The 24,179-nt window shown below is 47.2% G+C and overlaps 1 protein-coding gene across 1 annotated transcript in view; it reads right to left on the bottom strand.

The window, feature by feature from the left end:
* Positions 1-22,291, bottom strand: part of WWOX (WW domain containing oxidoreductase) — a 974,945-nt gene extending 952,654 nt beyond the window's left edge. The window contains exons 1-4 of the mRNA XM_042919616.1: positions 21,909-22,291; positions 15,572-15,636; positions 15,152-15,209; positions 13,073-13,251 (exon numbers count right to left, since the gene is read on the bottom strand). Coding sequence (XP_042775550.1) covers positions 13,073-13,251; positions 15,152-15,209; positions 15,572-15,636; positions 21,909-22,015 — 409 coding nt within the window. The 5' untranslated portion in view covers positions 22,016-22,291. The remainder of the gene's footprint in view (positions 1-13,072; positions 13,252-15,151; positions 15,210-15,571; positions 15,637-21,908) is intronic.
* Positions 22,292-24,179: the final 1,888 nt, after the last annotated feature.

The raw sequence follows: 24,179 nt of genomic DNA, 5'->3' as shown, positions 1-24,179 counted from the left end.
GGCCTGCTGGAGGCAACGAAGTCTCAGTCTCTGAGTAATTCTGCTCGGTGGTGGGCACAGGACCCCAGTGTGGCCTGCCCTTCTGATTTGTTGCGAGTCAGGAATCAAGACGACTTTCAAGTAAAATATCCTGATTTCAGCATGTTGGCAGGTAAACAACAACAAAACCAAACAAAAAATATGGCAGGCCACTGTTCTCTCTGTCCTGGCCGGGGGGCTCTCCTCGTAACTACCTGGCCCCCACGCAGAGAAACGAGCCGGCATAAAAATGTTCCCCTCCCTTAACTACAATCAGGATAGTGACTTCCTCAGCAGCAATGCAGGGAAAGCTCCAGACGTTTCTACACCATCCTGCTTCAGACAGACTCAAACTGGAAGAAATGGGGCATCACAGGGCTGCACCTTAGCTCGAAACACTGAGGCACAACAGACCTGATTTTTTTTTTTTCTAGAAAGTATCACCCAGCCTGAAGAACTGTTGAGGTAGGGAAGAGGTGGAGTGAGGACAGAAGTGTGTGTTTGATGCTGAAGCTCCAGGCGTTCTTGGGGATATCCCACCCCCTTCTGCGGTGATGCTGAATTACAGCCTCCCCAAAGATGCCCAAGTCCCAATCCCTGGAACCTTTTGGACAAAAAGACTGCCTTCTACGGCCACAAAGACTGCGGATGTGATGAAGATAAGAGCCTTGAGATGGGAGATTATCCTGGAGTACCCAGGCGGGCCCCAAGGAACCAAAAGTGTCATTGGAAGAGGGAGACTGGACTCCACGAGAGAAGGTGAGGGGACGTGGAAGCAGAAAGTGGGGTGGCACAGTCTGAAGGTGGGAGAAGTGACTGCACACCAACGAACACGGACAGCCAGAGGATGGAGTCTCCCCCAGAGCCTCGCAAGGAGCTGGTGCTGCTGATGGCCTCACTGTGGCCAGTGAAAGGGACTTCAGACCTCCAGGAACTGCAAGGGAATGGATCTGTGTCGTTTCAATCAAGCAAACACACGTGGAACGTGTGAATGACCAGTGCACACACGTGCACTCAGGAAAGTCTAACAGTCCCACAACGGTGACACGGAAACACGGCCGGTGTCCCTCCCGTCTCTCCCTGATCAGGCCAACGGGTGCTAAAAGAAACGCCAGGCCTGCAGCAATTACGAGACTTGGTAGAATAAAGGGCCCTCGTGCACAGAGACTGACAGCTCCCCAGTCAGCTTTTCGGGCAGAAAGGACGGTATCCCGTGCCAAAAACCTGACTCCGCTCCCTGACTGAGATGTTTCCCCGTATGGATCTGTTACAGCACTCTCTACCTTGTCAAACACTCAATCCAGTAACTGTACGTGAACCAGGAATTGAAACTTCCTTCACTAATAAAGTTGTAATGGTGTTTTTTTTTTTCTTTTTGAATGCATTTGGAATGCAATGCCGATGTCTCCTCTGATAGAAGCTTCTCCAATTCAGCTGCTGTATTAGAAGCCACGCGGCTGCCTTGGCCATACAACACAGCCATGCAGAAAAACTGAAGGCAGTCGGAAGACACATCGAAAGATGCGAAAAGTTTTGAGATTTCCTCCTTGCAGGCATTGGGGGCTGACAGAGCAGAGGCTGTCCATTTGAAAGGGATTGATTATTTTCATTTGTTCAGTTCACGTGATCACCAGGAAAATGGTTTCCAGAATCAAGACGTTGCTGGCAATTTCATTGATGTCATGTGAGCAACCAGCACCCAGCTCACTCTTGCCTCTACAGAGTGGCTGTGAGCAGGGGGGGGAGCGGCCTGAGCAGCTGGAGCTTAAGGAACCAGGAAGGAAAGCTTACTGTCCAATGACAGACATCTCCACCGAAGAAAGAAACCTCAACACAACTGGAGCCCGCGGCCGTTCTGCCTCTGCAGAGAGTTCCTTCTTGTCATCCCAGATTTCTGAGTATCTGCCGCCTCTGGAGGGACAGGCTCCGTTAAGACTTTCGGGTCCTTACCACCAAATCGACTGCCAAATGCACAATAAAGTCACTTGAAATCAGGTTACCTTTCTGAACCGGGAGGGGATACCTGCAGAAACCTCTCAGCACATCCCAACAAAACGTCAAGAGATGCTCTATTAGCCCACCCATTACAGAATTAAATTACTCTCTTCCTCCTCCTCCGCCTCCCTCCAAACCTACAGCCTCCTTCTCCTGCAGGCGCCTCTTCTCTGACCACTATTGGGATTATTTTTCCACACCCGCAATCGTACGGTACTGTTCCTTTGCCCATTGCCTTCTAGCCGATCCTTACAAAGTAGGTGACAGCAGCAACAATTATTGTCTCGATTTGACAAATGAGGAAAAGTAAGGCTCAAAATAGTTAAGTGGCTCGCCTTACGCTAATGACAACCTGTGTCATGGGCCAGTTCTCATCCTGACATGTCCCCAGGAGTCTCCAATTCCTGCTTAAGTGCCGATAAAACTCTATTCAAACACCGATACGGTGTTTGGTCTGATCACGTAAACGGGATGGCAAGGTTGGACACTTGCGCAGAATACACTGGGCCGTCCTGGAAACCCTCCCAAACGCAAGTGAGCAAGTGCTCTCGCTCCATGCCCTCCATACGAAACGTGCACTCGATCCACGTTGTAGGCTGTTCCTTGCTTTTCACCCCCAAGCTGAATAGATCATTTTCCTTCACTGCAACAAAAATACCTTGTCTTTTTTTTTTTTCCTTTTCACTTGATACATTTTTTTTCTGGATGAAGCTATCTGACCTCCAACCAAAAAATCCCTAAAAGATTTCCGTTCACACTAAAGACAAGTCAATGCCTAAAACGGTTATTTAGAAAGGTCATTTCAGGACAAACTCACAGATACTAAGGCAGCCTTTTGAGGATCCAAGAACCAGGAAGCTAGGAAAATACCAAACTAATTTCAGTAACCCGATCGCCTTGCCTCCCATTCCCAAAATGCCTGCAGTCTACTAAGCGCCTGCAATGTTGAGCAGACAAATCCCTGGGCACTCTGATGTTCCCATCTTTAAAAACTTTGCAAAATAGGAATGCCGGCTGTGTTTCATAGATGTGGAACAAGAGTTCAGAGAAGGGAAGTAACTTGCCCCAAGACACTCAGATGGGACGTGGTGAGGCCCGGTTTTGAAACTAGGTCACGTCTGCTTCCTGAGCCAGTATTTCTTCTCATGCACCCTGCTGCCTCTCCAGATAGAAACTCGCTACCTATCAAGCTTCCCCTGCCTGTCAGCAGAGCTATTTTCAGCAGTGGTACAATTTCACCACGAGGGAGCCAGGCTCATCAAATGAGATAATGCACAGAAAAGCTCTGAAGAGTTGTAGCCATCATTAATAGAAGATCTGGGGGGACATTCACAACACCAAAATAACCAAATGTCGCCCATGGTGTCACCTTGGGACTCAACCACTGCCGTTAAGTGGCCAAGTCGGAATCTTCTGGGGGGGGGGGGTCCCTCCTTAAAAGCAGGCATTAAGCGGCAGTGCCCATGATTTGAGTTGTAGCTGGTACAACAGACAAGACAGACACTCAAAAGTTTTTACCGAAGCAAACGGGAGTTAGGCCAACTTCTTCCTCATGATTTTTCTCTTGATTGCAAGATTGAACATGTGCTTAAAGTAATAGACACTTTCAGATAAATTAGCTTCTCATGGAAAGGGACATTTTGAATATTAAATTATACCACATGAATGAAGCAATCAATTAGCAATCGATACATACCCAATGGTCACGAACATCAGATGAAAAGGCAATTCATAAAAGAAGAAACATAAATGGCCAAAGGCAGAGCTGATCGATCTAAATAATAATCAGAGATATGCAAATTTAACTGAGACTTTAAAAAAGAAAAGCTAATCTCCAAGGTTGGCAAGGACACAGGGCAAACACACATTTCAAACTAGCACAGTTTTATAAGGGTTGTGGTTTGATCAAAAACCAATGGAGACAGTAAGGTTAGGGAACGAATCCCTTGATTGGACAATTCCACTTCCAGAAAATAAAACTGCAGAGTAGTCCCGGACGGGTACAAAGGTTTCATTACAAGACGTTCGTCTCCTTTCAGTGGCATCACCAAAAGCTTTTGAAATCCACCCAAATGTGCCACGGTGGGAGAATGAGAAGAACCATATAAGAAAACACGACACAGTGACTTAAAATGTTGTCAGATATTTAACAGCAGGGAAAGATGGTCAGGTTCCATGGTTCAACAGAAAAATCACAAAACAAGGGGAGGGAAAAATGCTCAGAATCCCACGTGCTGAATATGAACAACTATTTCTGGCTGGGAAGAACTTGGGGTGATCCTTTGATCCTTTTTCCTTATCTGCATCTTTTTATGTTTACTCATCCGCACTTTCTAAGTTTTGCATAAGGAATTTAAACCGATAACAAAGGATTGTAAAGGACTTAAACGTGAAGGCATACGAAGCTACTCTAGCCTGACACCTGGCATATGGACAAGCTTGCCTGACGCCAGCTCTCGCCCCCCCGTAAGTCTCCCCCGATCCCCAGTTTACAACACCGAGGAGGAAACAGCACCCGGGCTGGCGCAGAGCGGGCTTTCACAGACTTGTTAAAATAAATGTGTCAGGGGCGCCTGGGTGGCTCAGTCGGTTAAGCGTCCGACTTCGGCTCAGGTCATGATCTCGCGGCTTGCGGGCTCGAGCCCCGCGTCGGGCTCTGTGCTGACAGCTCAGAGCCTGGAGCCTCTTCAGATGCTGTGTCTTTCTCTCTCTCTCTGCCCCTCCCCCACTCACACTCTGTCTCTCTCTGTCCCTCAAAAATAAATAAACATTAAAATAAATGTGTTGACTTCGGACTGGGTGAGCTGCCTGAGAAGAGCTTGGTCGGGACTGTGCTCCCGTCCTTGGGATACGGAGGCAGCAGGCAGCATGGAGAGGGCCCGGGGCACGAGGTCAGGAGCTCTCCACTCCAGCCCCCCCAGCCCCATTAACTCAGGGGCTGTGTGACCTGGGGCAAGTCACCTCACCTGCTTTTGTTCAGACTCCTTTCAAGAAGGCTGTGCGCCCTGGGGTGAGAATTAAGTAAGACATGTGTGGAAGCCTTGTGAATTCTGAAGGGCTATGGATAGGAGATGATACGACAGTAATCAATAAATGCTAATCTGGAATAATTAAGTACCTTTTACAGGTAAGGGTGAAAACGAAACATATTGCACTACTGTTCACCTCCATTTCCATGCGACTACACAAGAAACTGCTTTGATCGTGATTTTGTTCCGCTTTGTAGGAGAGAGCGCGCTCACAGGAAAGGCCTCGCTCCATCTACCTTGCCAGTGTGTCCCCAACCCTAGAGAAATTATAAAAAGCACTGAAATATGAGCTTCCTCGCCCCGCCCCACGTCACGCACACAAACTCTCTCTCCCGTTCTCTCCTGCTCTTGACCGCATGAGCGCACAGCCTCACATCTCGCCTCGGGGTCCAGTGAGGAAACCTTGACTTGCTTTCGGAGACAGCACGATGGGAATCGGGCTTCGAACAAGGCTCCGGAACACCACGCAGCACAGCCTGCTGAACGAGTCACTCACCGGTTTGAAACAATTAGATCCCAATTGTGTCACACGACTACTTAACATAGGAGGACACTTCCTCTTCACCTCCTTTAGCTGGGCTGATACAGACCGGCATCCCATGCGATGTACTGCTGTCTACGAAGCCCGAGGAAGAGGACACATTTAGGCCAGAAACTCCTGCCTTTGCAATTTCGATCAACCTGCCAAAGGCTTCACTTAAAACAGCTTTGCAAGAAGGCCTACCGGCCACCCCAAACGTTATTCTGGAAAAGGCCGAGGACGTAGGTCTGAAGAGCACAGCGTAGGTGCTGTACCAAGCACAGGAAAGGATGTGGGCCACGTCAGACTAAACAAGCCAGGACCCAGGGGGCTTCAACGGCCAGCACACCGTTGATCACAATATCCGTAATAATTCCCAGAATAACCATCTAGTTGTGACAATTTTTATTTCATAAAAAAACAGACGCATCTGTTTACGAACGACCAAAATAGCTTTCCTCCAGTGAAAACGTTCTGGGGTGTTACAAGTGTATTCACAACGCTTTCCCGTCTCCATCATCTTTAGGAGAGAAAAAGTAAGCTGCTGAGAAAAAGAATGGTACAAATAAAAAGTAATGTAACGTAGTGTACTCGTTCTGTCCCCATTTAAAATTTGAAAATAAGCAGTTTCATAAAGCCAAAAGTGTTTCCTTTCCTGGGCCAAATTTCTGTTTGAGAACCGAAGCATGCAATTAATGGGTTGCCTCAAACTCTAGTTAGAGAGCCAAAATAAAAATCACACTCCTTAAGATCTTGTACGCACACGGCCCTGGCTACTTGCTTCACCTTAAGTATTTGGTTTCCTATGGCCTCTCTTATTTAAGAAACATATACTGGATCCAAAAGGACATAGTTTCTACTAGTACAAAAACATATCATTAATAAACAGTTTGATTACAAATAATTATATAATACTGCATAAGGCTGAGGTGGCAGGGGCAAGGAAACTCTATGTTCTTAGAAAAAATTCTAAGATCACCAAGGCATTCTAAATGAACCTTAAACAGAGGCATTAATATTTAAATATTACAATTTCTACTTAGAAAAAAAAAATCACATTATTGATAGGCCAGCACACTCAAAACCAATAACGTCACAAAAACACATGCCCTTGTGTAATCTGGCAGAACAGGGCTGCTCCTTGAACACAATGGACCTTTTTATTAAATGGACCTCTTCATCCTTGGCATTTTATACAAAAAAACAAAACCCAGAAAAAAAAAAAAAAGGGAGAAAAGGAAAAAGAAACAAACATGACACCAGGAACAGTCTTCAGTTTGAACTCTTTCACCGAGAAGTACAGGGACTAAAAGATATGTTAGGAAACTAAAAGGCATTATTTAACAAAAATGAAAGCAAGACCAGCTGAGGAGGAAAACTATATTCGGCAGCCACTGACCGCTTTTGTTTAACGGTATCAAAGAGCAACAGAGCCCTCTAGTGGAGGAAAGACAGAACTGTATGAAGACCTTTCTCTTCCAGGCTAATTTATTCCAGAAAATATGCACAACACTTTCTCCAGAACAATCACTATGTCACTGTAGTATGGAAAAACAAAAGATCTAAATACTTAAACTGGGTATTATGTGAAATAATTTCCAAAGTTTCAAACTTTGTAAAACACCTGCAACCTCAAATCAGGGTAGAAATCCTATGTTTTAAATATTTGCTTTAAGTTATGATTTTGAACCATTCTGTCATTGAACAATAACTTATATGACCCTCTCTTGTTATAATGGCACTGAAACAAATGATTGAAAATCTAAACCTACATGCAAGTATGAAATTCCACTCAGATGACAAAAGAGTTTGGGATCTACAGAAAAAAATATGTACCAACTTACACATAATTTATATGTTATTATATGTTTATATATACTTAAATATCCTTTGTATATTACCAATTATGAGATGAGGCTCATTAGAATATCTCAGTTGGTCTCTTCCTTTGGATATATAGCTTTCTTAAGATTTCCACACACTGTGAGCTAGATCATGTGATCTCTGTGGACATTCAGTGTCTAAGAATATTTCAGCGTAAAATGGTCATTTAATCCATAAGGTACTAATTCTCAATTTTATGTGATATCATTCAAGCACTCTTTTTAATATTGCCAAAAATCTCAAAATGGCTTTGGAACAAAATAATTTTAAAGCCTTTTTACTTAATATACAGGTATATTTTAGCATAAAAGAAAAGTGGTCACAAAAGTTTTTCATTTAAAATGAGAGTTTAAATTTCTAAAAGTTATTTAGATCATTTCAGAAATTATCTCTCTCCAAATGAGCACCAGTTTCTTAAAAAGAAGATAAATGCCAAGATCCCACTATTCTGAGTCGTACTGACAGTCGGGAAAGGAAAGGAGGCATTTCAGCCTCCCAAGTGCAATGACAATGACCCTGTACGAGTACATTCTGACAAAGAAAATGACTCCCAAGTTAGTCTCTGGCCTTGGATTTATGGGAGCTTTGGGAATAACTGGGGGGCAAAAAAAGTAAACGTATGGTTTAGGACAGAAGGCAAAATGTAGTAACACTAGGTGTGGAAAAGAGAGCAAAGAACTGAAGGCATAAAAGAAGTTAGTCCAGTTCCTAAAGGTGAAGTGTAGGTGTAAAATCCTCAGAATACACTTCTGTACGTGAAGAAGATACTTTGCCTGTATTACTGTCGAACTGGTAGAATTTATACTAGATACGAATTCATCATGGAGGCGACCAGAGGGATAAAAGAACACGGCAACTATGCTTTGCACCATAATTTCAACACATGATTTAGGAACAGGACCCCAAGCTTTAAAATACGGGCTCTCAAAAGCCAAAACGAGCAATTTCAATGTCATACTCTAATGTCATTTTGGGATTCCTACATGAAAATATGATACCTTCACTTTGTTTTAGGAGAACAAATTTAGGGGGGATTTTCACAGCTTGAACATACTCATTATCTCAAAATGGATCAATTTCGTTATTTAAATAAATACACATCATCAGAATCCCTGTAATAAAACACAGGGAGGTGATTATATAACATAAATACCAACAGAAAGTGAAGCGTAAGTCCTAAAACACACTTCACTGTATATAACAAGGTGGCCAGCTAGTATTTCTTCAGGGAACAGAAGTTTTATTCCTGGTGATGAGTTCTGCGGCTCACAAATCGAAAGCAGACCAGGCTATCCTAGATCTAAAGTCACGACATCTGATGCAGCCCAATGTTATGAAGGTTCAAAAGGCCACAGGAACTTTTCAACTTGAATCAACTCCAGAAGGGATTGAAACATCAAATTTAAACTAGTGGCAGTTTAAGGCCACAAGGAGAAACTTTCAGCATCATTGCCAATGAACATCACACTGAAAGTATCTCGTTTGCTCATAGCTGTGACTAGTTTTTAAGTGGACATTTGACAAAATCTGGTCTCACTCCTTAAGTGTGATCGTGCTGCCTGCTCGTGGCAACAGAGTGCGTGAGTCCCAACAAAAGCCCCTGCTAACGGGAGACCGTCAACAGGGAGGGCGCTGTCCCACACTGGGCGCTCAGCGAACCCCTCACTGGAAGAACCCTGCCTCTGACGGGCACATGTCAGCCCGCAGATCCAAGAAGGTGGCACTTCAGACGGAACCATTTACACGCAGAGCCAAATCAGGGCGAATGACAGGTTGAGTCTAGAAAAGCAGCGATGGGGTCCTCCAGGGTGGGAAATCCTAGCCTAACACATCCCCTCTCCCGAGACTTCCCGGTGAGGTGTGTATTTAACGATCACCGTTAAATGGCGGCAGCCATGTCCACTTAGCTTTACCAAATCGAAGCCAGCAAACAAGCCACTAGATCCAGAGTCGCCACTCAGCCGACCCTCCCTGCTCAGCGCCACGCCGAGCACAAACGGAAAGCAGTTCCTCCCCCGTGTCTACTGGTTAGCGGTCGCGACTGTGGGGTTCCAGGCCTCTTGGTTTGCTAGAAGAAGCTCTGGGTGAAGAGATGGCTTCCCCCGGGGCACTGAGAGGCTGATCTCCACAGAGAGGGGTCCAAGCTACAGCTCTCAATCTACAAAGGTCTTCAGGTTCAGAACGCTGGTTGGACAAAGGTCAAGGAGAGAAGAGCGTTAGTTTCCGAGGAGACAACTTCCGAATGTTGCGAACGCTCGCAGCTCCCTAAAAAAGGGGACAGAGCTGAAGCCGGGGGTGCAAGCCTCGGGCGGGATGTCCCCAGCAGTTACACACAGTGAGCGGGCATCAATTTATCTAAATTTTATCTAAACTGTGGCTAATTTAGAGAATGTTGGGGTGACATCATGTTAAAGGGATTACCATCATTTAATGCAGGTGGCAAACTCTCTCTGTAAAGGACCAGAGAGTAAATATTTCAGGCTTTGCAAAGCCATATGGTCTCTACCGTGATTACTCAGTTTTGCTGATAACACGAAAACAGCCACAGACAAAATGGAAACAAACGGGAGTGGCCGTGTTCCAACAAAACTTAACTTACAAAATCAGACACCAATGAGACTTAGCCCACCAGCCAGGGTCTGCCGACCCCGAGTCTAGATAGCTGAACTGCATCAGCAGCAATGCCTGGTTACAGACGTGAAGTGTGAAAGCAAAGATTTCAAGAACGCATAATGCTTTGTGCCGACATCTCTTCAGAATCCTTCTATCTCCCAGAATCATTCTGATCTTTTTGAGCTGAATTAAGTGGGAATCCCTCCAAATGCCTTCCTTAGTACTACAAACTATTGAAAATTCGAAAAACTCTAAATATAGCTCTGTATCACTCACAGCCAGAGGAGGAAGACAATCACAAAAAATCTGCTAAGAAGCCGCTTCAAGGTGGGCAGGCTCCCAGTGCCTCACTGAAGTTCATCAAGGAGAGGTGTCCCCTCTTACCTCCTGACCATCCCCGCCCATCAGAGAGAGCGAGGCTCACCAAGAGCAAATTCCAACAAGGCAATGCCTTGTGGAGAATTTTAAAAATATAAAAAATAAACAGTCACTGGAAATACCAGGTTTGGAAATCAGCATTTACAAAGCAAATTGGGTTACCTATGTTTTTAGTCAAGGAGTCACCGCTCCCAAAATAAACACTGCTCTGCTTTGTTCCAGCCCACACTACTCCAAGGAGAACAGACATCCACAAGGGTAAAGGCTGGACAGTTAACGCACAGAAGGCAGGCTCCAAATTTTGCCAAGAGGAAAGTGAACGCCAACACCATTAAAGCTCTGATGGAAGATGGTTCCGGAATGCCCACAAGTCTTGGAAATGAAGATGCTCAATTCATCCCGCATTCAGTTATTTCATTTGAAAAGTGGTGATAGCAATTTATAAATTGACATGTTTCACAGTTCAGGAGAAGGAAGGACTTTATCTAGAAGCCACAGCCTACTTGGGCAAGGACGCTGTCTAAGGCAGCCACGCGGGATACAAAAGCGAACTTAGGGATGATGAAAAGCCACGAGCCTCTCTTCAGCCTCTTTTCTTTAAGCCTGAAACCACTGCTGCCGAGGGAAGGTTATTTGCAAGGATTTGATTGCTCGGAATTTTCAGTGCGATATTATTTCAAAAACTAAGCATAAAAACCTTTAGCGCCACCTGGACCTACGCTTCCCAAGAGTGGAGAAGAGAGGGGCTGAGGTGTCGGCACTAAAGGCAATTTCCGAGGGGAGGCTGGAGCTAGAGAAGAAGCCGGGGGGGAGGAGGGTGTTTGAATAGGAAGAGCTGGTCGCCCCAAGGCCCTCCCAGCACTCCTTCCACTCTGAGCTTTAGGATTCGCCACCACTGCTAACTGGACCACAGGCACCTGCCTGCACTGTCCACCAAGCGGATTATGGACATCAGAAAGGAAGAGTCTTCAAGAGGTTCAAGGTCCATTCCAACGAACACCACATTCACTCTCACTGCTGCAGAATCCCCTCCTTTACGATGGTTACAGATCCATCGAAACACAGCTCTCGGTGTACTGTGAACCAGCTCAACTAGTCCTGGATCACAATCTTTGATGCTTTCGATGCTGCAAATCCTTGCTGGAGCATTAGCCATACCCAACGGTCTGCTATCTGACGTCAGACAGAACAAAGTTTGAACTCTCGCGCGGGAAATAGCCAGTAGTCACGTACCTTACTGATTAAAGGAAAAAACTGTCTAGCCAGAAGAGTAAAGGAATGAGATATTTTAGTTTCCTGGTTAACTGAGTGTTAAATAAAAAAAAAAGAGGTTTTACTTAATTCCTTAAGCACTGATTTTTTTCTTAATTATTCCACACCGTGTTGGTCCACACCTTCACATAAGAACAGTCAAGGCAATCAACACAACATACTGCTTCTTGGGTGACTGAGGATCCAGCCATTATTTTTAGCACAGCATCATCATCAGTTTCCACATCAATGATGATTATATAGAATTCACCCCAATACAGAACTTCGGAAGATATTCTGAGCCTACGATGAGGTCTGAGAGTTGATTTTAAATAAATTCCCTTTCAATTTTTAAAAATTCCATTTGCCTCTTTGCCTTCATAGACAAGCATAGTCAAGACTTCGGCTCTGGGACTATCGCCTGCTCGACTGTACAGAACGTATCTTCACCTCCCGCGCTCCCCCTGATGCTGCCGGGGGTGTCTGTGGAGGTTCAAGAAGGAGTAACTGAAAATCAAGAAGGACAGAGCAAGGAGACAATGGAGGAGGTGCACAAAGGGTGAGAAGACAAAGCTTAAGAAACAGGTGGCCAACGAGGCGGGGGTGGGGGGACCGTGAGGGGCCAAAGGCCAGAGAGAACTTGCCAGAAGACATCCAAAGGTAATTCTATGTTTTATCTGCGTCCATCAACCTGAGGATGCAAATCAAAGCGGTTTCGTTCTTACAGGTACGTGCACTGATGTTAGTGGATCAAAACAAAGTAAGGATAAAATCACATGGAAAGTTCCTGTACAAGCCTCTGCTCTGCCACGGTTCCTTCCAGCAGCCCCTGATCCTAAGGAAGGACACCCTCTGGAGCCATCTACCTATGACGTCACTGCAGTTCAGACGGTTAATCCAGAGGTTAAGACAAGGACTAATTCTCCAGCTTCACAGAGGAACGAGACCCTGTTCCCAAAGGAACAGTTCAGTGACCAGCTGAACCCTGCAGCAACCTTTCTCCCCCTATTTCATTACCAGGCAATTCTGGTTTCAAAAACCCAGGTAGCTGAAATGTGTCCTCACACTACACAGACCGGGTCGGGAGCCCTCGCACGGAACGGGCTGTCTCCAGTCCTTCGAAACCAAAATGGCCACCACCTTGTGCTGAGTGTCCAGCCCTCAGAGAATTCACGGCCGACCCCCCTCCACCCCGCCCCCGGCAGCCCCCAGCAGCCTTGCATGAGAACAGTGCGGTTTAAAAAGAGGCCAGCGTCTTCACAGAACGATAGCAGAAAAGGCTATCAACACATTTTTAAATTAGATAACCACTACAAAAGATTTCATTACGGTTAAAATTTAAGGGACAAAAAAATAACAACAACGACCGTAAGGTATGGCCTACCTATGCCTGAATTGGCTCCGGTAACCACAACCACTTGGCCAGTGAAATCCCGGCCCTGGAGTATCTCCATGGCGGTGGTGCTGCTGTCGTATCTCTGTCTGCTGGTCGGCTTTGTAGGATTATCGTCCACAGTGAACGCCAGTCTTGGGTCCAAATAGGTGGTTCTTTTATTTATATGGCTGCAAAGGAGAAAGCAGTGAACCCAGGCATTTATAAACATGAGATAATCTTATAGTTTGGACTAGGCAAACCCCATTTTTCATGTACTAAAAAGGCTTATTCTTAACCCTGGAAAGAACTGGCATCCATTTAAGTCTGTCTTCTGGCCTCCAGAAGGATTACATTCCTGCCTGGAAAGATAATCATCAAATCCTTTTCTTCAGAACTGCCTGTAAAATACGCTGCAGCATACAGACAGCACTGCCTTGTATCCTAAGATCTCAAAAAAGGAGGCAGCTTTGGGATTTTTTTCTTTTTTTAATTCATGTAAATGTGGCTGTAAGATCTGTCAGCCACTCTTTTCCATAGATTTCAGTGAAATCTCTGAACCCTGTGCAAGGGCAGAGAGGGAGAAATCTCAAAATGATATTTAAAAAAAAAAAAGTGTGAACATTCTGAAGTTGTAATGATTTTCATTTTAAGACCATATTCATACCTCCTTCAAGCACTATAGTTGTGATCTGGCTTTGAGCTAAGTCTTACAGACACAAAATTAAAATACATTGGTACACATGGATTACTAGGTTACTCCTATGTAACAGATTTATTTCTTTACATTTTAAATGTACTCTCTCTGATCGGAGACAAAAGACCTCAAAATATCTTAAAAACCATTAAGAACTAACTCTCCTGAATAGATGAGATTTTGTGACTTAAAGTTTACTTGTACTGTATGTGTGCGCCTAAAACGATATAGTTTAAAAATCTATGGGGCGCCTGGGTGGCTCAGTCAGTTATGCGTCTGACGTTGGCTCAGATCATGATCTCACAGTTCGTGAGTTCAAGCTCCACGACAGGCTCTGTGCTGACAGCTCAGAGCCTGGAGCCTGCTTCGGATTCTGTCTCCCTCTCTCTCTGCCTCTCCTCCACTTGCTCTCCTTCTCTCTCTCAAAAATAAATAAACATTAAAAAAAATGTTTTTTAATCTATACTTATCACCCTATAAGTAGAGAGAGCCAAGAAGAAGCCAACTTTCATTTTACTTATAACCAGAGCTGCCACAGAGGCATTTGGATGGGCACAGTGTGAGAGGCCACAACGTGCTGCGGGGCCACCAGCAGGGGCCACATGTATACACCTCTCCAGGCTCCGCCCAGACTTCCCCTTGGGAGCCTGAGAGAAGCCAGGGCGAAAGCATGTGCACCATGGGAAGGGACCTGGGCTTTCCGCCCCATGCCCAACCCCAGCACAGGTTGTGGACATCATACCAGCACATCACGGTAACAGGCTCAGAGGAAAGGGGCCAAGGAACTACCCAGGAATTCAACAACATCAATGCTCAGTAGATAATATAAGTCACAGTATCTCTGTAAAAAAATATAATAATAAGACTCCATGGCCATTAAGCACCACTGTCTTGAAAAATATATATATGAGAAAATGCTCACAAGATATTACATGGGAATAAAACAGGTTACTGAATAATTCACACAGTACACTCCCTACTTTTTTCTAGTTTAAGGAAAGCATGTGTATAGAAACCAGACTTGGAGAATAAATCAAAAAATTGTTAAAAGTAGTTATTCCTACTGATAAGATTAGTTATATACACTACATGTTTTTCTATATTCAAGGTGTATTACTTTCACAACTAAAAATTCCTACTGTGGAGCAAAACAAGGGGCGCCTGGGTGGCTCAGTCGGCTGAACATCTGCCTCTTGATCTCGGCTCAGGCCATGATCTCACAGTAAGATCAAGCCCCACGTCAGGCTCGGGGCATCAGCGTGCATCCTGCTTGGCATTCCCTCCCCCTCTCTCTCTGACACACGCACACGCGTGTGTGGACGCTCTCTAAATAAACAAGTACGCTTTAAAAGAAAAGAAAAATGACTGAGAATAGCTTCTATACAGCCACTTACTCGACAAAAAAAACTTGTCCGTTCTCATCGGTCTCTTGCTCCCATCCATACGGCAAGTCTGAAACACAGGAAGGCTGGCAGGTCTGTGCGCGGCAGGGGTGGGGTGAATGGACACGCGGGCCAGGGTCCAGAGGCGCCACGCCCTCCCACCTCCCACCCCGAAGCCTGGCCCACCGACGAGCAGCCACGCTGGGCCACACTCAGGCCGCGTGGCCGGTCCAGAAAGCCCAAGAGAGGTCACCCTCGCCAGCCCACCCCACTCTCATCGCCTCCTCCACCCCGTCCCGCGAGCTCCTCTGAGCAAGGAAAGAACCTTCGAGGAATGAGAGCGGCCTGTCACCCCTCTGACCATGACAGTTTTCCTAGGTCATTTATGCTTTGAATACAAGGTTCTTCGCTCTATGAGAACAACATACGGACCTCCCGCTATTCGTTTTCTTTTTCCAGTTTTCGGGTGTTCCCACTGGGTCTTCTCTTCAGTGTGACTATGAAGAAAAAAAAAAGTTAAAAATCCCCAAAAAACAGTAAGGGTTACACTTCTAAAACTTAATAAGCTGCATTAACTTTTTTTTTCCCCTCCCAAATAATACTGTCTCTCAAGAGTAGTAAAGCCAGAGTTCAGAAAAGAAATACTCAGAGCATAAATGTTACTGTTTGCACCAGATCCAATTCCCTGGGTGGGGAAGAGCAGCAGCCGGAGGAAACCTCCGGAAAGAACGGCGCTGTGAGCTGCTCCAGAGGAGGAGGGGAAGGGCACTGGGAGCAGGTGTGGGTCAACCCCAGGAAGCTCACTCAGTGAAGCCCTCAGAGCATCACAAGGGGTCTGCATTTGTTTTCGTTTTATTCCGGGACAGGTGGCCAGACTTCAGCCTAGCATATAATGCCGATATTTAGAGATCATTAGATAGAATATGAATCTTAAGTATTTATTCTTCCCACAGATGCAACTTCAAAGTGTTTTAACACTGACTCCTAATTGCTCCCAAGAGGTATTTAAGAATGTGGCAGGATAGTCCCAAAGGTCACCTAACTGCCCACCCAGCCAAGTTACTCAACTTCAGAACCTCGATTTTCCTACCTGCAAAATGGAAAGAACCCTAGAACTGATCTCAAGGAAATGCTAAAGGGTTGAACAGAGTACCTGCGTGTAAAAAGCCTCAAAAGTGCTACCTATTATTTTAGACAAATCAGATATACAAACTAGTCTCATTTCTGTGGTAAATTTGGCATTTTATCTAACAGCATACAAAGTTATAATTAAAATCGTGAGCCAACAACAGACTAGAGACACCTGTTAACAGGTGATGAAGTGTAGGGAAAAACAGAAAATTACTGCATCAGAGAAGCAGCTGGATGTTGTCAGAGGCATTCAAAGGAGAGGCTGGATTTCCTAAAAGTTCACACACTCATGCCAAAGTAGAAAATAATGATTAATCACTGACATCTAGATGATAAAATCTCAATATTCCTTCCCCACCAATTGCTTTCAACAGAACAAACAGACAGAGCAGGAATCCACTGGAAGATGTGACACCCAGCAAGCAAGGTTTTGTGGGAAATGCCGGCTTCTGGTCTGTTTTTGCAAACGCTCAGTGGCAGGTGCAGGGTCACGGGGGACACTGGACTCGGGGCCAAAGACTCGGGGGCCTGCATGCCTACAGTCAGCCAGTCTCCCTGCCCCACGGCCACCTCACAGAGCCACTGGAAAGGTAAGGGACGCTCTACCTGTGACAGCGACTGAACAGTGAAGTCACTGTACAAATGTAGGGTTATCAGCAGCAATGACCCACTTCTGCTTGTACCTTGGCCACCACGAAATCCTGCTTGCAGAAAGGGAGACCCTGAGTCCCCGGTAAGGACGAGCCCCTCCTCGCTGACACAGCCCCTGCGTCTCCTCGCACACTGGAGGGAGCGGCCAGCAGACAAAACGGACACCTCCAAGGACACACGCCGCTCCCACTCTTTGCCCTGCCCTACCCCCTGCTTCTCAAGAAAGTTTACGGGGGCGCCTGGGTGGCTCAGCCAGTTGGACATCCGACTGCAGCTCAGGTCATGATCTCGAGGTTCATGAGTTCGAGCCCCACGTTCGGCTCTGTGCTGACAGCTCAGAGCCTGGAACCTTCTCTAGATTGTGTGTTTCCCTCTCTCTCTGCCCCTCCCCAACTCATATCCTCTCTCTCTCTCTCTCTCTCTCTCTCTCTCTCCCAAAAATAAATAAAACATTAAAAAAATTAAACAACAAAAGTTTACAGATGTGATCATTTTCCTCTGCCTGGTGTTATGAGTAGTTTCCATCCCACAGGCAGGCATCAAATGAGCTTTGAGCCGAGCTGCTGAAAGTCCTGCCCTCGAGAATCCACAAAGTGCCCCTGTGAGAGGGACACGGACCCTCTCGGGCAGGCGTGCGTCCAGCTGAAACCTCACACACCCAGCCCTGCACCTGCCCTCGTAGCCGCCCCGATGTAAACAGGGGGAGTGAATAAACGCTTTCCAAAGGAGCTGGAAAATCCTCTCAGAACATGTTCTTTCTATCCTGAAAGACAGGTTAAAAAAAAAAAAAAAAAAACAAGATAAACACTGTCACCCTCGTGTTTTTGACTTTGACAAAAAACGCCCAAGCCAGCGTTTCCTGACATTTCAGCCAGATCGCTCTCTGCTGGGACCGTCCTGTGCTCTGCAGGATGATTAGCTGTATCCCTGGTCTCTACCTACCAGATGCCAATATCCCACCGTTGTGGGATCAGAAAGCATCTCCAGATATCACCAACTGTCCCCTGAAGGACACAGTGTCCCTGGGGGAGAATCCCGGGCCTCACAGAAAAGAGCATAATTTGGTAGTAAGAATCTCAGAGCCAAGGCTCATGATTTCTGGCTCTCCCACTTTCCAGCCGTGTGCTCTTACACAGGTGTTTAACCGCCCTGTGCCTCAATTTCCCCATTTGTAAAATGGGGACAGTAACACCAACTGCTTGGGGTTAGAGAGGGCTGAATGAGTTAATGTGTGTGAAGAACTAAGAACTGTGCCTTTCACACAGAAGTATTAATTTGAATAAATACTTACATGCAAAACTTAATTAAAAAGTGTTCTTAATTGTAACCTAAAATGACTTTTTAATGAACAGAAAAGCACGACACACGTCCCCAAAGTGTTATCTTCTTCTCCTTTAAACAGAAGCCCTCTTCTGTGTTTTCTTTTTCAATAAGCTTTTTTGTCACTTAAAGAGATAATTAACAGTGATCTTAATTTAAACCAAAAGGATCAAAATTAAATTCATACCACATTACATGGATATCATCTCAAGAATGCTATTCTAGAATTTTTTTTTTTTTAAGTATAGTTAACTTGGAGGCTGACAGCTGACTGTGAGGAGGGCTTCCCAAGAAAAGGGGCTGGGGGGGCGCCTGGGTGGCTCAGTCGGTTGGGCGTCCGACTTCGGCTCAGGTCACGATCTCGCGGTACGTGGGTTCGAGCCCTGCGTCGGGCTCTGTGCTGACTGCTCAGAGCCTGGAGCCTGTTTCGGATTCTGTGTCTCCCTCTCTCTCTGACCCTCCCCCTTTCATGCTCTGTCTCTCTCTGTCTCAAAAATAAAATAAATGTTAAAAAAAAAATTTTTTTTTTTTAATTTAAAAAAAAAAAAAGAAAAAAAGAAAAGGGGGCTGGGGGTGGAGAGCCCAGAGGCACAGGTGCCTGCAGCGACAGCCCGGCACTGAGACCTCGTCCTTCCATGCCCACCTCCCGGCTTGGGCATAGGGGCTGCTCTGGACCATGTGAGGGACGGGAGAAAGGCCCACCAGCTCTCTCTGGTGCCAGGTCTGCCCTCAGGGGCAGGGTCATCCTCTCCCTGAAAGCCCAGCCTGGTGGGCCGGGAGCCATGTGACATGTGTGCTTCTGACTGTACCATGGGAAAGCACGAGGCGCCCACAGAAGCCACACGATGGGAGAGGGGCAAAGCTATGAGTCCGCGAGGGGGTCTCATTAGGATCCCAGAGTCTCATTGGGAGCTACAGCCTCTGTCCTTGGGGGTGGCCTTGCTGCCATTGAGAAGAAGACCACATGAAAACAGTAAGGACACAAAAGGCAGTCTTCTTTCAGCCCATTAGCAGTTTTCCAACCCCTAAGAGAGAACAAGTAACCCTTTCAGAGTTAGAAGAAAAGGGCCAGGATGCTTGCAGGTCAAGAGAGATCAAGGGGAATCCAGGATTAGGCTTGGTCAGAGGCATGCTTCTGCCTGGAGAGTTAAAGAACAGAGAGCCAGGGAAACTGGAGAGAGAGACCCCCAGTTAGGACCCAGCCAAGCCCTGTCCCTACATTCAGTGTAAACAATGGGACCAGACAGGCCAGTTTGAGACCCAAAACACTGGGGAGGGCTGGGAGACTGCCTTTTTGGAGACCGCGCGTGCACCACTGAAAGCCCTGGCCGTGGGCCCCCAGAAGCTCTCAGAGAAGCTGGCTGGGACATGCAGACCTTATTTAGTGAAAGCAGCACCCAGACACTGGATGCCATCGAGGAAGGAAGCAGATGAGAAAGGCCACCCAACATAAGGGGAAAGGCAGGGTGACCCCAGGCTCCAGGCAAACTTGACAGGAAGCCAGGGGGCCTAGGGTAGGTGGCCAGAACGAACGCAGGCCCCACACAAAGCAGCAGGCAGAGAAGGGCTCTGACAGCCAGGGCCCCCGTGATGGGCACCTTTGCATTCCAAAGCCCAGTATGCCCCCCGCTCAGCAAGGCCGGAGGAAACCTTCACTGCGTGAATTACTCCCCCCACTACACAGGGACTTACTTTGTCTCCCGGGTGCTAAGCACAGGAGATACAGAGGGTAACAAGAAAAGGTTCCCCCCCCCCCCCCGTTCCTCCCCCCCCTCACGAAACTTACAATCTGGGGAGAAGACAGTGCAAACCAGGACAGTATGGCTAAAATGACTACAGGCAAGGCCAGGTACCATGACTCAGATAACAAGGTGCCAGGAGGAGGGTGCAGGGGTCAGGGACAAGGGGAAACCAGTAGCAGTTAAGCTCAGCATGGAGGGGATGACAAAACCCTTCGTGCAGCAATCCAGGCAGAGGGAACGGCGAGTGGGCGCTCAGAAGCTGCCTGGAGCCTGGCTACAGCCTAAGGGCTCCCTGTGGCTACGCTCATCCCTTCCGTTCTCCAGACCCAGAGACCACCTTCCGAAATATGAAAGACATAAACCCCTTGGCACCCCCCTGGATCCAAGCCTTCAGGGGATCCCCGGGTCCTGCCGATGGGGCCCCAGCTCCCCGACAAAACGCGGACTTTCTGTGCCGCCTCAATCTTCCCACGCCGCCAGCGGCACTCACGCCACACGGAGGCCTCCGCTCAGTTTCCTCCACCTGGGCCGGTCCCGAACACGCCCAGGAGTTGGGAGGCCAACTCTCGGGCTCACCTGCGGTGTCCCCCACCTCCCCACACATGCCTCCTGCCAACAGGCTGCCGCTCACTATATACAGGCTGCACGGGAACCACCCACGCGCCACTCTGCCATGTAACAACGGGTGACAACTGGGCCTTATTTATCTCAGTATAACCAGCGCCCAGCAAAAAGCCTGGCATGTGATAAAACCCCAATATGTCGTGAATAAATCAACTCTCCAAGGTCTTCCTTTTTTTTTTTTTTTTTTTTTCTTTTCTGGTTTTCTTTCTACCAAGCAACCAAAGACAGCAGTGGCTCACAACCTGGGGTAGATAAGAATCGCCTGGTCGGATTTGACAACATACCAATGGAGGCGGGGAGGGCCCAAACCAGTTAAATGAGAAGCGCAGGAGGAGGAACTAAAGAAAAGATATTTTCGACATTTTCCAGGTGTTGAAAATCACTGACTTACACCCACGTTTCTCAAAGCCAATTGATAACCTGCCTTACGTGGAAAGCCTAGAAAACACAGATTCCGAACCACGGTGGGTGTCTGCGGCATGAGGGTCTCTGAAATCTGTATTTGGGGCCATTGGCAGGTGATTCTAATATCAGGCTTAAGTGCTGTCACAGCTGCACGGTGGTTGGGGGTAAGTGAAATCATTGAGCATGGAGTACTTATGAGATCTGTGCTAAGTGCTTTAGGTACGCGGCCTCAATTAAAACTCTATCAACCCATTTTACAGATGAAAAAGACTGAGAGTTCTTTCAATGGCCCAAAGTCACACACTTAATAACGGCAGAAAGGGTCTGCTAGTGTTTCCAAAACTTTGCGGGGAAACTGCTGGAGCTCTATTATATATGCATACAGATGTATGTGTGCGTATATAGATATATGTACATACACACACACACATACATAACTATATTAGGAGATTTATTTAAAATACATACTTCCAGCTCCCTGCCCAGACCCCCGAGGCATCGGCTTTTTTTTTTTTTCCTGATTTTTTTTTTTTTTTTTTTTTTTTTTTTTTTTTTTTCCGAGGGAATAAGGCCTGTTAGCCACCAGGGCACCGTGCAGCGCCGCTTCGTGAGCAGCAGAGGGCGCGCCTGAGCGCTGCCAGGTGACCCCACTGGACCCAGGGCCCAGAAAGGCTGCCGACCCCTCCTCAGGACCTCGGGGGCCTCCCCGTGGAAGCTCTTTAAGTATCACTGCCGCTCCGCGCGGCCAAGCCAGGCTGCAGCGCCGGCCCGCGCCGGCCCCGCGCAGGTGGCGTTCGGGGCAGCGCAGGGTCCGGGGCACGTGAGGCCGTCAGGGTTCCAGGTGCGGCCCCTTCCAGGTGTGTCCCAGGCCCGGCGGCCCCCCTGCGGCCCCTTACTTGGCATAGTAAACCCAGCCGTCCTTGGTGGTTCTCTGCTCCCAGCCCGGGGGCAGCTCGTCCTCGCTGTCCGTGTCGTCCAGGCCCGCGTAGCGCAGGGCTGCCATGGCGGTAGGGGAGGCGGTCGGTCACCCCCTCGCTCAGTCACCCGCTGCCGGGTCTCCGCGCCCAGGAACTCACTCCCGCTACAACCGAGCGCCGCGCGCGGCGAGACCCAAACGCTCGCGCCTGCGCAGTGCGCCACCCAGAGCCGCTCTGCAGACTCGGGAACTGAAATCCAGTCTCCGGAGTTTCGGGGCTGCCGGGATGAAAGGGGCGTGGTCCAGGAAGAGCCCTGGTTGAGAGCACCGGAGAGGGCGCACTGCCGCTCGGCTGGAAGTAAAAGCCGGTGAACGCTCTGTGACTCAGGAGATGGAGCTGAGCTTCGTCCACCTCCCGGGCCGCAGAGAAGGGGCGTGGGTATCCAGTCACGGTCCAGAACTCCGCCCGTTGCTGAGCGACCTGCAATGACTTCCGCGTTGTTCTGGCCAATCCTGCAGGAGCTCCAGCAAATGAGCATCCTGGGAAATGTAGGCCAGGCCCAGCAGGACGAGACAGCGGAGCAGAAAGGAGGGATGCGGCTGCTGGCTTTCTGGCGTCTGGCCTCTCCTTCTTCTAGAACGTTATAAAGAGTGGACGTTCCTGCTTAGAAACCTTCCAGAGCTTACCATCACCCAGGCTGATTCACAAACTTCATTGTGCATGGAATCGTAACGCTGTAACGCTGGGAGCGTTAAAAAATGCCAACTCCCGCAACCTTCTAATGACCCAGACTTGGAAAAGTTTTTTCCAGCCACAGCAAGATACTGCTTATAAATAAAGGGCTAACGTTTATAAAGGGCTTAATTATGGGCCAAAAATTCATTGACTTATCTTTTTCATGTACCGGACACGTGGGCAGAGTTAGAAGAAAGAACAGAGGAATGACCGGCAGTGGAGACTGTATTGCTTATATTACAATTATTTATTTTATCCGCGTACTCCTGACGGAACTCACAGAGCACCACCACGTCTTACGCTTCTTTCTATCGCCAGCGCTTAGCAAAATGCCTAGACCTACAAGTTTATTGAAAGAAAGAAATGAATGAATCAATGTGATTTCTTAGGTTTGGCCCTCGACAAATCGACCTAGTTTAAAATGAAATTCCCAATTTACAAAATGGCTCTCTCGATTCCTCTTGGAGCACCTACAGGTATTCCGTAAATGTCCTGTGTCAAAAACTGGAAGTGTATCTTTAACTTGGCCTTGCCTAAGGAGTTTTCCAGAACATTCCCCAGTAGAAACTTGCTCCCCAACTCAGCGTTCCAGGGAAGTCTACTGACCAGGATTTCTGTGGCCTAGGTCTTGGAAGTATGTAAGCCTCCATCAGAGAAATTACGTATTTAAGGGGGTGGGAGGATGGGGAGGCAGGGGCCTGTGTTGTTTTTGGTCTTGTTCAAGTCCTAAAATTGATACGGCTTTGGGATTCCTGTTCTGCATGCTCTCTAGGGAAGAGACTTGCTTTCCTTTGAAGGTGCCCAACCAAGAACTAACCTAGTGAAAGTGTATGTTACTTTTCACAGGTCTATCACATCTCAGATTTATCAAAACATCGCTCTCCAATCCATGTGCATTTAAATAAGTTAATTAATGAGCTGCTCTTCTGCTCACCCCAATTTAAACCCTCGTCTCTGTCACCCAACTCTATTCATTCCTTCCATATAAGTAGAGATTAGGTCACAATGCCTCCTAATGATGGGGAGGAGAATAAATGGAATCAGTTGATGAGTCTTAGTCCCCCCGATCATAATCTGTATCTCTGTTCAAGGAATGACTGCTTAGGTTTCTCTCAGGTTGCCCTCACCACAACCTCTGCTGGCACCTGTTACCTACGACTCAGCCTCAGGCCACCGGTAGTGATAGAGTATGGCGTCTTCCCTAAACTTGGTGGTGGTCCCCTTGGTAAAATTCTCCACCTCTAGGCCAATGATCTGTTCTTCCTACTACTTAAATTATGCCCTCAGGGCTTCTCGTGCCATGAACATCAGGGTTTCTCAACCTCAGCGCTACTGACATTTGAGGCCAGATAATTCTTTGTTGAGAGGTAGGGGGAGGTCTGTCCTGTTGTAGGATATTTAGCAGTATCTCTGGCCTCTACCTGCTAGATGCCAATGGCATCCCTCTCCCCCAAGCTGTAACAACTAACAAGTCTCCAGGCTGTTGCCAACCGTGTGCCCGCTTGCGAACACTGA

This window comes from Panthera leo, chromosome E2 (assembly GCF_018350215.1).
Source record: "Panthera leo isolate Ple1 chromosome E2, P.leo_Ple1_pat1.1, whole genome shotgun sequence".
NCBI classification, from domain to species: domain Eukaryota; kingdom Metazoa; phylum Chordata; class Mammalia; order Carnivora; family Felidae; genus Panthera; species Panthera leo.
Note: the sequence above shows the minus strand (reverse complement) of the source record. Positions and strands in the feature narration are given on the sequence as shown.